Genomic DNA, 13418 nt, shown 5'->3' with positions numbered 1-13418 from the left:
TTATTAACATTTTATCAACCTTAACAACATGTAGTGCTCATTCCAGATGGGGGAGCTATGAAAAGCATAGTTGACTGTTAATAAGTGCATAGTAAAGGATTTATTAACTCTAACAAGGCATTGTTCTCGCTTTAGATCTGCTAGCTGCAAAAAGCTTCATTAACTGTTAATAACAGTTAACTGCTAATAAATGAATAATACATTTTTTAAAACTTTAATAAAGCAGCAAAAAAAAGCTTAGTAAAGGTTTAACAATGGCATAATTGGTAAGTTAGTTAAACTCTAACTGTGTTTGTAATGATATTATAAACAATAATAAGAAACTCATAAGGCTTCTATTAACGCAGTCTATAAATTGTTAACAAGTTTCTTGTAAGTGCTTATAAATGTCCTATAATCTAACAATAAACCTATATGATGTTATTAACAGTTATAGTCTTAACACATGTTAATAAGCATCTTATAAGGGCCTTATTACCTATTAACTAACGCTTATTACAAGGACCTTAATATAAAGCATTATTGATCATTCTCATTTTTGATCAATCTTCAGATTATTTTCTCAATCATTGAGTCGATGAAATAAATGTTGAAGAATAGCGAAAAAAACAGCATTCGCAATTTCTCAGCACGCACAGTGATGTCTTCAAAATATTCAATGTACTGTCATATGTCAAAGAAAAACAGCAAATCATCTGCATTTAACCTTAATGTTGGAAAATAAAATTTACTGAATTAAAAAAAAAAAAAATTGCCTAAAATTTTTTTTTGGATGTAAGTTTTTTTGTATGGGTTCAGGGGGGTTGTGTTGTTGGAATATGGATCACGGTATTTGATCAGACAGATGATTTGATACCTAGCTAAATACAGTCAATGGTCTGATGCAAAAACAATACAGATGTATTTGTAACAATACAAACACTCCAGAGTTTATATTTTCTGCTGTTCATGATCAAAAGTGTATTGTTTAGAATAACTACAAAGGAAATATCAATATGCATCATGGGTAGTGATACATCAGGGAACTTCTAGGCCAGTCCCCATGCATGGAAAGGAATTTTCAATGAAAGGCTGCTGACTTATCCATACATCCTTGATCTAAATTGTTATATCAACAATGTTATATGGGCACATGTCCTTGTAAATAAAACAGTTTAGGGATTCAGTTATTATCTTAAACCAGGAGGAGTTCGGGACCAGTGTGCTTTGGACATGTTAGCTGCTAATGCTAGCACTGCTCACGTCAGGCAGACTTCTCCTGCCAGTAACTTTACTGTCACGTATTCTTAAGGAGTGAGTAAGGCTCGTAGTGCCACAGGCATATTTAAAGATATTGTTTTGCATTTTGATGCCTGCAAATGTGGTATAATTTAGACAGGGTTGTACACACATGCACAACAAGAGGCAATGGAGCAGAGGGAGAGAGGGAAAGAAATGAGAAGACTAAACTAGACGAGACAAGACACTTAACGGGCGAGACTGAGTACTGAGATAGAGACCAGTCAAAACACCCCTGAGTATCAGACAATTCCAAGATAATAAAAAAGAACATCTTGAGACAGGACTCAAGACCCAGACCAGACTTGAATACTACAGTCCTAGTAGCATCTTAACATCAAGAGGCTCTACAGAGCTAACCTCTACTTCGAAACTGTTTCTCTTTCAGAAAACACATTTTGTTAAGTTGGAATGAATGTGACAGTCCCAAGTCACTAACACAACTTTTGTAATAATTTCAGGTAACATATTAGTTTCTGGATCCATGACTTCCTAATAATAACCTTGAAAGCAGATCATTAATTTATAAATGGTAATTTTGTAGGAAGTTTCCTAAAAGAGGACCATGTAATTATATACTAATCACAGCAAAGAAAATGAGAAAAAGTACTGACTTTGACAAGAACCTTCAGATTTGAGATATGTAGTAGTATGATAGAAAATGGAATGGAGGTCAGGGTGACATCTCAATTTATCCAATTATGAGTTCAGATTTATGACTTTTTTTTCACATACAAATTAAAACCTTTATTATCTAAAATTGACCCCCATCCTCTACTGTACTACTGTTGTATGAATATATTAACACAAAGAACATCTTTAGTAAAGGATAAGGTTACTAATCGACCATGAATCTGAAGGCTTATTCAGTTTTGTTTGTACTAGATCTGGAAATTCCTCATATTTGTAAGGTATTATGCACACATTTCACATTATGCACATTTTTCATGATTGACAATTGTGATCTCAACTATCAAAAAAAAAAAATCATGGTTGCTGCACTCTTATGTGAAGAATCAAGGTTTACAAGTAAAAATATGCATATTCTTAAATATACTTTAAGAATATGCAAAGACAAAAGGCTGTATAGTATCCAGTTCTTAAAGTGTTACTGTATCTCTACAAGACATGCCAGCAAGTGCAGCAGGCAACTGCATATTGATCAGTCCTTCAAGAAGAATTTTACTTGGCCCAGACTAATTTCCTTTCTTGTTTTCTATTCATCAACCAGTGGTTGCTCTGAGTAGCAATTATGCCATTATCTAAGCCATATAAAAGACAAACAAAGGAAAAGTTGAACCAAGGACAGTCTTGTTCAGTGTAACAATAACACTGAATCATCTCAAGTAACATCCAATTGTTTCTTGTTAGACGGAGGCAGACAGATAATCTGTGCCCTCAACACGATATGTAACCCTAAAGTGCACATAGACATTTGTTTCTTTTTGTCAATTATTCTGTCATTTTAAGCATGTATCAAATGCCTAAATATTACACACTTGATAGTCACAGATTCAGTCATGAGGAACTGGACAAGTGCACACCAATAGTGCAAGTTATCATTGTGACATACACAAAGTCTTACCATCCGTTCCCTCCTTCACATTCTTTGCTCTTGTAATGACCAAATATCCCACCAAGGGATCAAATGAGATCATGAGTATGTGTGAGTCTAGTCCTCATTGCACCTGTCTTTGTCTTTCTCATTGTCTTTGTCTACATGTACTTCTAGTTCTCTTGATAATAACACAATGGCTCTACCTTGTCGCGTTGAACTGTCTCCACCTCCACATTATCATGTTGCTGGTTTGACAGCTGCCAGGTTTGCCAAGCTTGAGAGCTGTATTTCTTGGTTTTACTTAAAGATCAAAGATCCTTTTGACCTCATTTTAAACCTCTCTTATTGGATTTTATCAGACTGTTATGTGTTTTATGACATCTTACACCTTATATCCAGTCTGATTGCACACTTGTCTAATGAGAATTGCCTGCCGAGAACCCGCCTATGCTTCCCACTACCAACTACCTAGCTCGGGTGATCTCCTAGTTGAGGATTTGAGAGACTGGGTGCATTGGCCGAACACAAATGGTATCTGCCGTAAGCTTTCTCGCTTCAGATCAGAGCTGCAGTCTCTTGAAAAATGGACAGAGACATTACTGCAGCATCAAAGTAAACTTACAAATACAACTACAAACATCTGGACATCTTCCGATTGCTCATACAATCCTTCAACCTGATGAGCCCCAGTGGTGAGAGGCAAAAAGAAAACAGTGTCACCCTCTCTTTACTGATCCCTCGGGAGATGAAGACATGTTGCGTTTTTTCCAATTTCATTAGCCCGCTAGCTAAGTTGGAGAATGACATTCCTTCACCTTCTTCATTTGACATTTCTAAATGCAATGCAAACATCACATCATCTGCAAGAAATGTTTCAGCCCTCCCAATCCAAGTTGACACTGCCATTCCCAAACACAAGCATTTGTGGACTTTATCCCCTTCATCTTTGGAAAGAAACACTGACACTCAGCCTCAACAATATCCTACAGTCTATGGGCTGTGCTCCACTCATTCATAGCAAATGTACAGAATGTCCCATTTAAACCAGGATAATCTCTGATCCCTATGATCCCTACGACTGCAACAGACTCTGTATCGTCTTACCAGGCAGCTCATCACAATCTTGATGTGTATAACAGAAGATATCCTGATGATCAGCTGCAGATCAGGGTGATAGGTGTCTCCATCGTTAGGGTTGTTGAGTTCACTGGTTCTGTTTCACTCTGTTTTTCTGGTAGTAAATAGCTGACATTATTGAACAGGCCTCGACCACTGTTGAAATGTGTCCTTCTATTCACACAGTGATTGTTAGATAGGGACAAATGATGTAATGTCAACAAAAACTTCAAAACTGTAATAAGAATTTGAGTTACTATCAACGACCCTCGAGTGTCTTGTAAAAAAAATGATTCTTTCCAGGCCCTTCCCGACTGTGAGAAGAGGCAGTGAACATTTCAGTCGTCTCTTTAGCTTGCACTTATGGTTATTGAATGTCTGCACTGCCACTGGATATGGATATATTGATGATTAACTCTGGAAGAGAGTAAATCTCTACAGAAGACATGGAACTGACCCAAATAGATGTAGGTGTAAGGCAGCTCACGGCACACATGAAACACTTTTTATCTATTGATTGTTACTGACCCCAGGGGGCATCTATCAAAGAGCATTTTTCAATGTTTACCTCACGCATATCATCCCTGCTATGAGTACATCCAGGAAAGATGGTCTCAGGCCTACATTTCAGAAAATGCTCCCACCATGTAAATCTGTTTACAACAGCCCCAGTAAACCAAATGAGGAATGTTTCAGCAATCCTACTATCATCAAATTATTTTGTGGTCCTGCTTTTATTGAGGATCCTACTCCAAAATCCTCAATTATTCCTACTGTGCTTAAAAAGAAGAGAGGTCTTGGGCTTAAGCATACCCATAGCATTATGAGCAAAATGGACTATATTTGTATAAATTACAGTGCTCCTGCCAATTTAATATCTTAAACTTGGTTAAAAAAATCTATTAGTGATGATGCAGGTAGCTTAGATGACTAATATTTTTAGATATGATAAGTGGTAGATGTGATAATTTCTAATTTATGTTAGAAAGCTACTAAGGAACTAAGTTACTCAGCATTTGTATTCCAAAACAGTTTGAACAATTAATACTGAAAACAGAATTTAACCAAAATGAGTCTTTTACTATTATGGGTGTAAATCAGCTACCCTCTGTTCTATTGGGGGCTATGTGGTTATCTTTGAGCAGCCGACCCCTTTCTCTGCCTCACAAAGGGCTATTTTCTGTGACTTAAATTTAAAATGTCTGCAGACTCAGACTCTCTGAAATCTATTTGTGCAGATCTTGATCTGACCCCCACTCATACAAATCAGAGAGATCCAACTAAATCAGCATTCACTGACATATTCTTATCCAAGAACCCACAAATACTCTTCCAGTGGTGTATTTTCATTGGGCATTAGTGATCATTGTCCAATCAACTGTATTGAGGACACCCACTTCCCTAATTCAAAACTTCAGATTGTTTCCACAAGAAAACTTGTCAAAAGACAAGACAGGCCCACTGTAGAGCCAGCTTTTGGTTTGTCCATTCTGGGCTACTTTAGAAACATGGCGGTGCAACATGGTGGGCTCCATGGAAAAGGACCCACTCCCTTTGTAGATATAAAGGCTCATTCTAAGGTAATGAAAACACAACAATTCTTATTTTCAGGTGATTATACACTCATTAAAACACACTTATGAATATTATATTCCAAGTCCGTTCCGCTAGATTCCACTAAATTCTACACACTGGTCCTTTAAATGTACTTAATCAGTAAGAAAAACTAAATCAGTATACAACCTATACTCTATGTCTAGCTCCTGGTTAAATCCTACCAAATTCCTCATGCTTCTAAATAAATTAGCATCCAAAGAATTCGGTCATAGTGCTCACAGCATGTTCAGCGACTACTTCCTGAACAGACAGTGTATAAGAGTATGTATTGCTCAGTCTAAATTTTTGCTAAGTACAAAAAGGTGTCCCACAAAGTTTCATACTTGGACCAATTCTTTTTACTATTTATATTACAAATATTGCACTCAGCTCTTTTGCGCTTTATACTGCTGAGCATATATGAATAGCAGATGCACTTGGAGATGCTCATACAACCCGTGTGCCCAAGACCTACCAATTTGCAATGGTTGTTGAGCTTACACAATTAAAATAGGGCAATTAATCTCAAAAGGACTTACATAATTAAATAAAGGTTATATTGTTGAGACTTTTTTCTTTTGTTTCTCTACATAGATCTTCCATAAAAGATTTATATATGACTATGACTATTTTTCTCTTTACCGCCTTACTTTTACTTAATCAATCATCAATATTTCCTTCCATACATGATGAGGTAATAATCACTGACATAGAACAGATGTTAACAGTAACTGATTGAGCAAAAAAGGTTTTTAACATATAGACAGATGTGCACCTGCTACATTCAGTGTTCACATACCATTACAAACACTATTCTTATGTTCTTAAGTGCAGAATAAACTGTGTTTATGGACATTTCTACATCAGGTTCTTACCAGCAAGGGCATGGCCAGGTCAGCGAAGTAAACAAAGGCTGCCCCAAGTGTGAATCCCACAGCCACAGGCACAAAAGCAAATGAGCCGTACTTCCCAGAATCCTCAGCCATGTCAATTGCCGGTGCCAGCAACGACCAATAGGAAGCAGCCAACATTACCTGAGAGAGGTGAGAAAAGGGAGAAGGAAACTTAAGACCAAATAAAAAAACAAACGGTTGTTAAGGCTGAAGGTTACAAAAGGTGAGCTAATAGAAATGTCAAGATTAATTATCATCCAGTACATGAAAGGGTGAATTAAAAAGAACGTAATGATGATATACTGTAAAATGAGTCAATTTAAAAGGTGTAGGATTGACAAGGTCTACTTATTTATAAAATGTCCCATTCACTGTTTTCTAGATTTTTCTGTCAAGTATCAATGTCTTTAGGAAAAAGTTATTTCATCTGGCCAAAGGCTGATGCATCTGTGGAATATAAGTGGTAAACTTGAAACTTTTCCAATTGAAAAAACATTATGTTCAGTTTTATACTGCCAATGAACATTAATGTTAACCGCCCTCAAAACTAGAGGCTTAAGGTTTAAGTTTGCACGAGTGCACCTGTGTCCATGTTTGGATGTGTCCAGTGTAGTCAACATCCATAGCCAGTTCCTCCTGAAAACATTTTTCACTCCGAAGCCTAGTCTGTTTTTATCACCTGTCAAAGTCTAAATAGAGACATGAGGGCTCTGTATCCCTGAACACACTAGTATGCCTTTTCCAACTGCATGTATGCACACAAAATACCTGCATCTGTTGTTGAGCACTTAAAAAGTTGCCACATGCCAATTTTTATTCTGTTTGAGTTTTCATAGCTGCTTCCTTGAATAGTATTAGCACTGTAAATGCGAAACACAAGTCTGTGCTTAGCCCTGGCAATCAAAAGTAATGACAGCATATTGTTAGGCTGCAGTCAGTTCCAGCACTCGAAAGTAGTGTACCACAAGCATCGAGCCTAGCCAGACAGTAATCAAACAGAGTATAACAATGCCAAAGTTGATTGCAAATGGAACTGGAAGCTGAAAATATGTGAATTATAGTAAATTCTTCAGTTTCATTATTGTGTAATTCATGATGAATTGTCAAATCATGACAGCAATCACAACCTCACCATTGCCAAGGACAAATGATCCTTTCCTTACTTTCCAAAATGATCCCATCCTGTTTCTAATCTAAAACCTGTCCATATAGATTTGCCCCAATGTGGTCTCTTGGCAGTTAAAAAAACAACTCACACGTACTTTAGCGCATATTTACATAGCATGAATGTGAAATATTCTCTGTGTATCTATTCCAAGCTCAAATCCCAGTTTGCTGCGTAAGGTAGAAACCAAGAAAAGAGAACAGACTTATAGAGGTAAAAGCAGAATGTTGGATTAAAAAGACACAAAGTGAGGAATATAAACTTGTATTTGTTTGGCATTTTCATCTCTCCACAAGTAACAGAAGTAGGGCAAAGAGATCAGAGAGAAAAAAAATCCTTAGTAGAAACTGAACCTGGCTAAGAATCTAGGAGTGGGTGATATGACCTATATACAGTAATACATAATATAAAATTTAATATTACGATATTGAAAGGTATTTTTGCAGTGTCAAAATTTAATATAACTTACAGATCGACAATGTAAAGTTGATCAATCCTAAATTCTAAATTAACTTCAGCTCAATGCAAACCATATTGGGTGTGCGTTTGTTCTTTTCTCTACGTTTTAAGTTGTCAAATCTCTACCAAAGTCCCCTTTTTAACTGGGCTAAATCCTTCACAGTGGAGCCAGCAGCAACGTTACATTCATTTTTAGCTATGTGTGTTGTTGTCGTACGTAACTATGTCAACATGCAATATTGTTAATATTGTGATATAATGATATACAAATTTTTATCACATCACATCAAGCCTAGTCAGGTATAGCACTGTGCAAAAGTTTTAGGCACTAAAAATAAAGTGGGGATGTTTTCAAAAATAAGCCAGGTATAGTTTTTATTTATTTACTTACTTCATACAAAGTTCAGTAAATGAAATCAATATTTGCTGTGACCATGGTTTGCCTTTAAAAAAAGCACCAATTCTGCTTGGTGCACCTGCACACATTTTTTCAAGGTATTTGGCAGGTCGGTTGTTCCTGCATCTTGGAGAAGCTGCCACAGTTCTTCTGTGGATTTAGGCGTCTCAGTTACTTCTGTCTCTTCATGTAATCCCAGACTGACTCCATGATATTGAGATCAGGGCTCTGTGGGGGCCAAACCATCTGTTGCAGGACTCCTTGTTCTTCTTGGCGATGAAGATAGTTCTTTATGACTCTGGCTGTATGTTTGGGATCATTGTCATGCAGCAGAATAAATTTGGGACCGATCAGATGCAGATGGTACTGCAATATACAAAAGAATCTAAACATCTAAATTGCCAAAAACTTTTGCACAGTACTGTATGTCAATCAGACAGAGTATAACAATGTCAAAGTTGATTGCAGCTCATGTGGTTTGGCTCAAAATGGAACTGGAAGCTGAAAACCTGTGGCCTAGTCAGCTATGAATATTTATACTGGTATTACTGTGAATATTGGATACTGGGCCCAGCCCTATAAAGAAACCATAGTAAAAATAGTAACCAAAATAAGTAAATGATCAAAAGTAGAGAGGAGATAAATTAACACTGACTGTGCAATAACTGTACACATATCCTCACAAAATAAATAATTAATCTTAGAGACAGAAGCCAAACCTTCAAAAATTGATGTGCAATCTGATCTAATTCTGATAAAGGATTCACATTTTTGAGAGAATATTTCTAATCGTACCATCAATCTCTGTTGATTGATCTGATCTGAAGATATAGTCACTGTTCCCTCTAAGGATTGACTTAGAGTTCTGCAAAGATACATATAAACATGTATCTTCGGAGAAGGATGTTTTTGGTAACCCTAGGTTTGTGTAGCCCTGCTCCTCAAAAATGCTGACTGGTTGCTCCAACTTTCTGTAGTGAGGCAGGTTGGAAATGGAGAAGAAGAAATATGTTCATATTTGCACAGGGATAAAAGTAACAAGCACTTGAATTTCACCTAATAATACCCATGTATGTTGGTTTACATGCAGCCTGGAGAAGCATCATTCAGTCTTGCGCCATTTACTGAATGAATATCCATTTTAAAACCAACCAGTTAGTACATTAACAGATTTTTCTCATCGGAAAAACTTTTACCAGAGAGGAAGGAATTTGTAAGGGAAGCTGATTGCTGTATCCTGGTTGGAATTCAATCTTAACATACTCTTCAAAACAGAGTGCTGGACACTGACTTAATGGGAGCACTGGATTTAGAGGCATAATTAGGCTCCTTATAGTAGTAGAAGAATCAGCCTGATTAATAAAACCAGCAAAGCTGGTTCCCATTCTATGCTGTTCCACCTCACTTACTTTCCAATTATAGCAGGTAGTTTTACGTGAGTGATATGGTTGGTCAAACACAGCAACTGGTTCCAACCATACAGATAATTTCCATAAAATTGTAGTTTTTGTCGCCATATCTGTTCTTGTGTAACCTGGAAACTTGTTAAAGACTTTGCTCATTTTCTCAACACGGCGTCATGCCTGGCCACACCAGGGGCATAACCCATAATCACTGAAAAGAACACTTTTGGGGGGGGATTATTTTTATCTTCCACACCAGCTCTCTACGTATTCACTTTCCGTCATCTACCAGTCAAGTGCCCAGTTGTGCAATCTGGAGAACATCATGTACTTCTGTGCCAATTATGTCAAGGTGGGGAGCAATCTACATGTTAATTAGCAACAATTCAGGGCATACATAAAAGCGCCAATTTAACACACTGCTGTCACAGCTGCCAAGCCCCTATAGCACACAAAATAGAATGATGCAAATGTCGAATGTAATTGCATGTGTGGGAATTCATGATTTAATTCTCCTACAGGACTGGCCAATCAATCAAATTAATTAATTACTATCACTACTATTAAGAAATGGGACAAATGTTGATATCATGGAAAATTATCTGATAGATTTTGACATCAAGCCATCTCCTACATACAATATTTTAAGAGAAAAACATAAATCTAATTTACAGGGCCTTTAGACCAAACCAGTCTTACGAAATTATATTTTTGGACAAAGAATATAGCCATGCATATGACACAAAAAGCTACAAAGTAGAGCAATGGTTTTTGATGTTTTAAGAAATGCACTTATTTTGCTTTCTAGTCAAGACTTAGATGAGACGATTGACACCACTCTCTGCAATGAAAGGAATAAGCATATTTTCCAAGCTGCTGAACTATTCCTTTGATAAAACCCAGCAACCCCATTGCAAATTCTATTAGTACAACATAACAGTGCAATAAAAGAGAAAACCATTTTCTAATTCCATTTCCTACATTAGTTGTCCTGATTATTGCAAGTGGCCAAGGGAATAGAATCAATAATTTTACAAAAAATGTTAATTGCAATAATTAAATATAGTCAGTGTTTACACTGATTATGTTAATCAGTGTTTAAACTGATTATGTGTTTTTCATTGATTGCAACATGATAAATTGTCTCACAATCCCCTCACTGAAGCTACTTACAAAAAAATTCAATATGACTCTAGAAATGTGTCATGGTTGTTGTGTCAACTGTTGTTGCCACCATAGTCTAACTGGGATCTAAATTCTTGATGGGTTCATGCAGCCACAATCATTGTAAATTATTGAGCAGCCCGAAAATGTACCTCATGCTTTGAGACCTACTTAGGTCAAAGAGAAAGATAAAAGGGTATATGTTTTGCTCTGAGGACACAAGGAATGGTTTAGGCCAATAACAATATGGTTGAAACAGAATTTAGTTTTATGTTTCATCAAAAAATGTGGGTGGCTCTTTAATATATGGAAGGTTCAAAGCTGAAATAGGCAATTTCACATGTTGGCAGTTCCAAATGCCAATGAGGGGGAACAATGTGAAATATTTGAACTTCAATATCCAGAAATGCTGTAATAACATGACATCACTTAACCCTACAAAGAACACCCCTATCAGCCTTGCTGATCTGTGATACTAGAGGGTAGAGAGAGACAAGAAATCTAATTTTTCTGAGCCCAACTTGAATGGCGCGCGCGCTAGCTGCAACTCAGAAGGCAATTTTGTAGAGATGGGTATACTGTATGATAGCCTTTTGTGTATTCAAACACTGAAATCTGACTTTGTGAGGATTTGAATGTCAAAGTAAATCTTCCTTCATTCACCCGAGACAAGTCATTATCCTGACCCCACGGAAGCTTATAGCTGGGTTTAAAATGGAAGACTCAACAGTGGAAACATTAAAAATCAGAGGCAGACATTATAATCAAAATATGTTTACAAGTAGTAGTGTGTGCACAAAACTGTTTTTTTTATTGTGATTCCGCCATGCTTCATTTGGTCAATGCTGCCATCTCATATTGGTCATAACATTGAACACTAGAAAACACTAGAAACACTAGAAAAGATGAGACAGTTGTTCACAAAAAACGCAAATATGAGCAGATATCTCAGACTGAGAATGTAAGCTTTCAGTAAGAACACAACCAAATACAATTCAATACTTGAAAAAAAAAAGGCAAAGTACGTCTGGCACTCTGAAGCAGAGCAAGGAGGGATGTTGCATCAACACTGAGACAGTAAAGTAAAGAAAAGGTTGACTCATCCACTTATAAGACGTTGTTTCAGTCTCTTTACTTTGCCTCTGACTTTATCTGCAATATTCTTTCTTCCTCTTCTCCTTCCTTTATCATAAAAGAACGTTTGTTCTTTCATCCCTTATGCTTCCTCTTTCTAAGTTGCATTTCCAGCATCAAAACCCCAAGTCCATTCCACAATCTCCAACAGTCTCGCTCATTAACTCTGAATTCAACAGAGCCTCAAGGCTATTGAAGCACCTGTCTAACACAGATGCCAGCACCCAATTACTGCTTTGTTATCTCACTCAGGGCCAACTACAAGCCTTTTGCAACTATTTTTAAATGTAGATATACGGAGCAAGAAAAAATGTTCCTGTTATTACACATATGAAAGAGCTGGAATTGATCTGCATTTGCATGCATTAGCACAGGCATTTAGGGGAGAATCATGTGAAAACAGCAATCGGAAACCATTATCATGATTATTATTTCTATACTAAAAGATCAGAATATCATTTTAATATTCATGGCATTCTGCCTAAATCTATAATCATTTTGTAATTGCTGCTATTAAAGATAAAACAAGTTAAACTGTGCAAATCACAAGCCTCTAGCACTGCTAGTATCCTCTCCATGGTTACTAGAGAGAATTCTGATGGATAGGATTATCGGATGAGGATGGAGATTCCCTCAAATTAAAGCTGAAAGCTAGCATTTTTAACCTCATTACAAATCAACTTCAAATCAAACATGCTGGAGTATAAAGCCAAAAATGACTTAATATTTTTGAGAAAAAGTAATGCTGACAACTTCTTTAACTGTAATGCTTTTTCTGATGTGATGTGCATAATTGGATGTTTTGAAATGTTATCTTCGCCCCACACCCTGACGTTAAGCAAACTAGTGCAGCGCACATTCAAAACGTGCCTGTTTGCAACAGGCTGATGCTAATACTGTTGATGTGAGGTGTGAATGATTATATACACCAACAACATGAAAGAAACTAACATTCATTATACACAGATGTTATAAATAAAAATTTTTTAAAAAGTACTCTAATAGTGAATAAATGTTCTGTTCTGTTTCCTGAGCTGCTGAACGAGTACTTTAAAGGCTAGAAAAGCTGCCCCAGTTTAAAAAGAAATGCTCTGTCAAAATGTAATAATTCTAAATAATTTATCAGTTATAATGAGTATAATGAGCTTGCACTCGACGCTGTATGGTTCTTGAGATATGCTAAGGACAGACAGACAGATAGAGTCCTTGCTTTATAGTTAGATGAAATGATTGAATTACAGGACGTGCAAAAATT

The 13418-nt window shown here is 36.6% G+C and overlaps 1 protein-coding gene across 2 annotated transcripts in view; it reads right to left on the bottom strand.

Annotated features, from left to right (window-relative positions):
• LOC121887649 (zinc transporter ZIP11-like) overlaps positions 1 to 13418 on the bottom strand; it is a 132890-nt gene that overhangs the window by 103508 nt on the left and 15964 nt on the right. For both annotated transcript variants that reach the window (XM_042398579.1, XM_042398580.1), the window contains exon 4: positions 6424 to 6582. In XM_042398579.1, the coding sequence (XP_042254513.1) occupies positions 6424 to 6582 (159 nt within the window). The remainder of the gene's footprint in view (positions 1 to 6423; positions 6583 to 13418) is intronic.

Source organism: Thunnus maccoyii, chromosome 20, assembly GCF_910596095.1.
Source record: "Thunnus maccoyii chromosome 20, fThuMac1.1, whole genome shotgun sequence".
Classification (NCBI taxonomy): Eukaryota; Metazoa; Chordata; class Actinopteri; order Scombriformes; family Scombridae; genus Thunnus; species Thunnus maccoyii.
The sequence above is the reverse complement of the archived record's forward strand: the minus strand, read 5'-3'. Positions and strand labels throughout refer to the sequence as shown.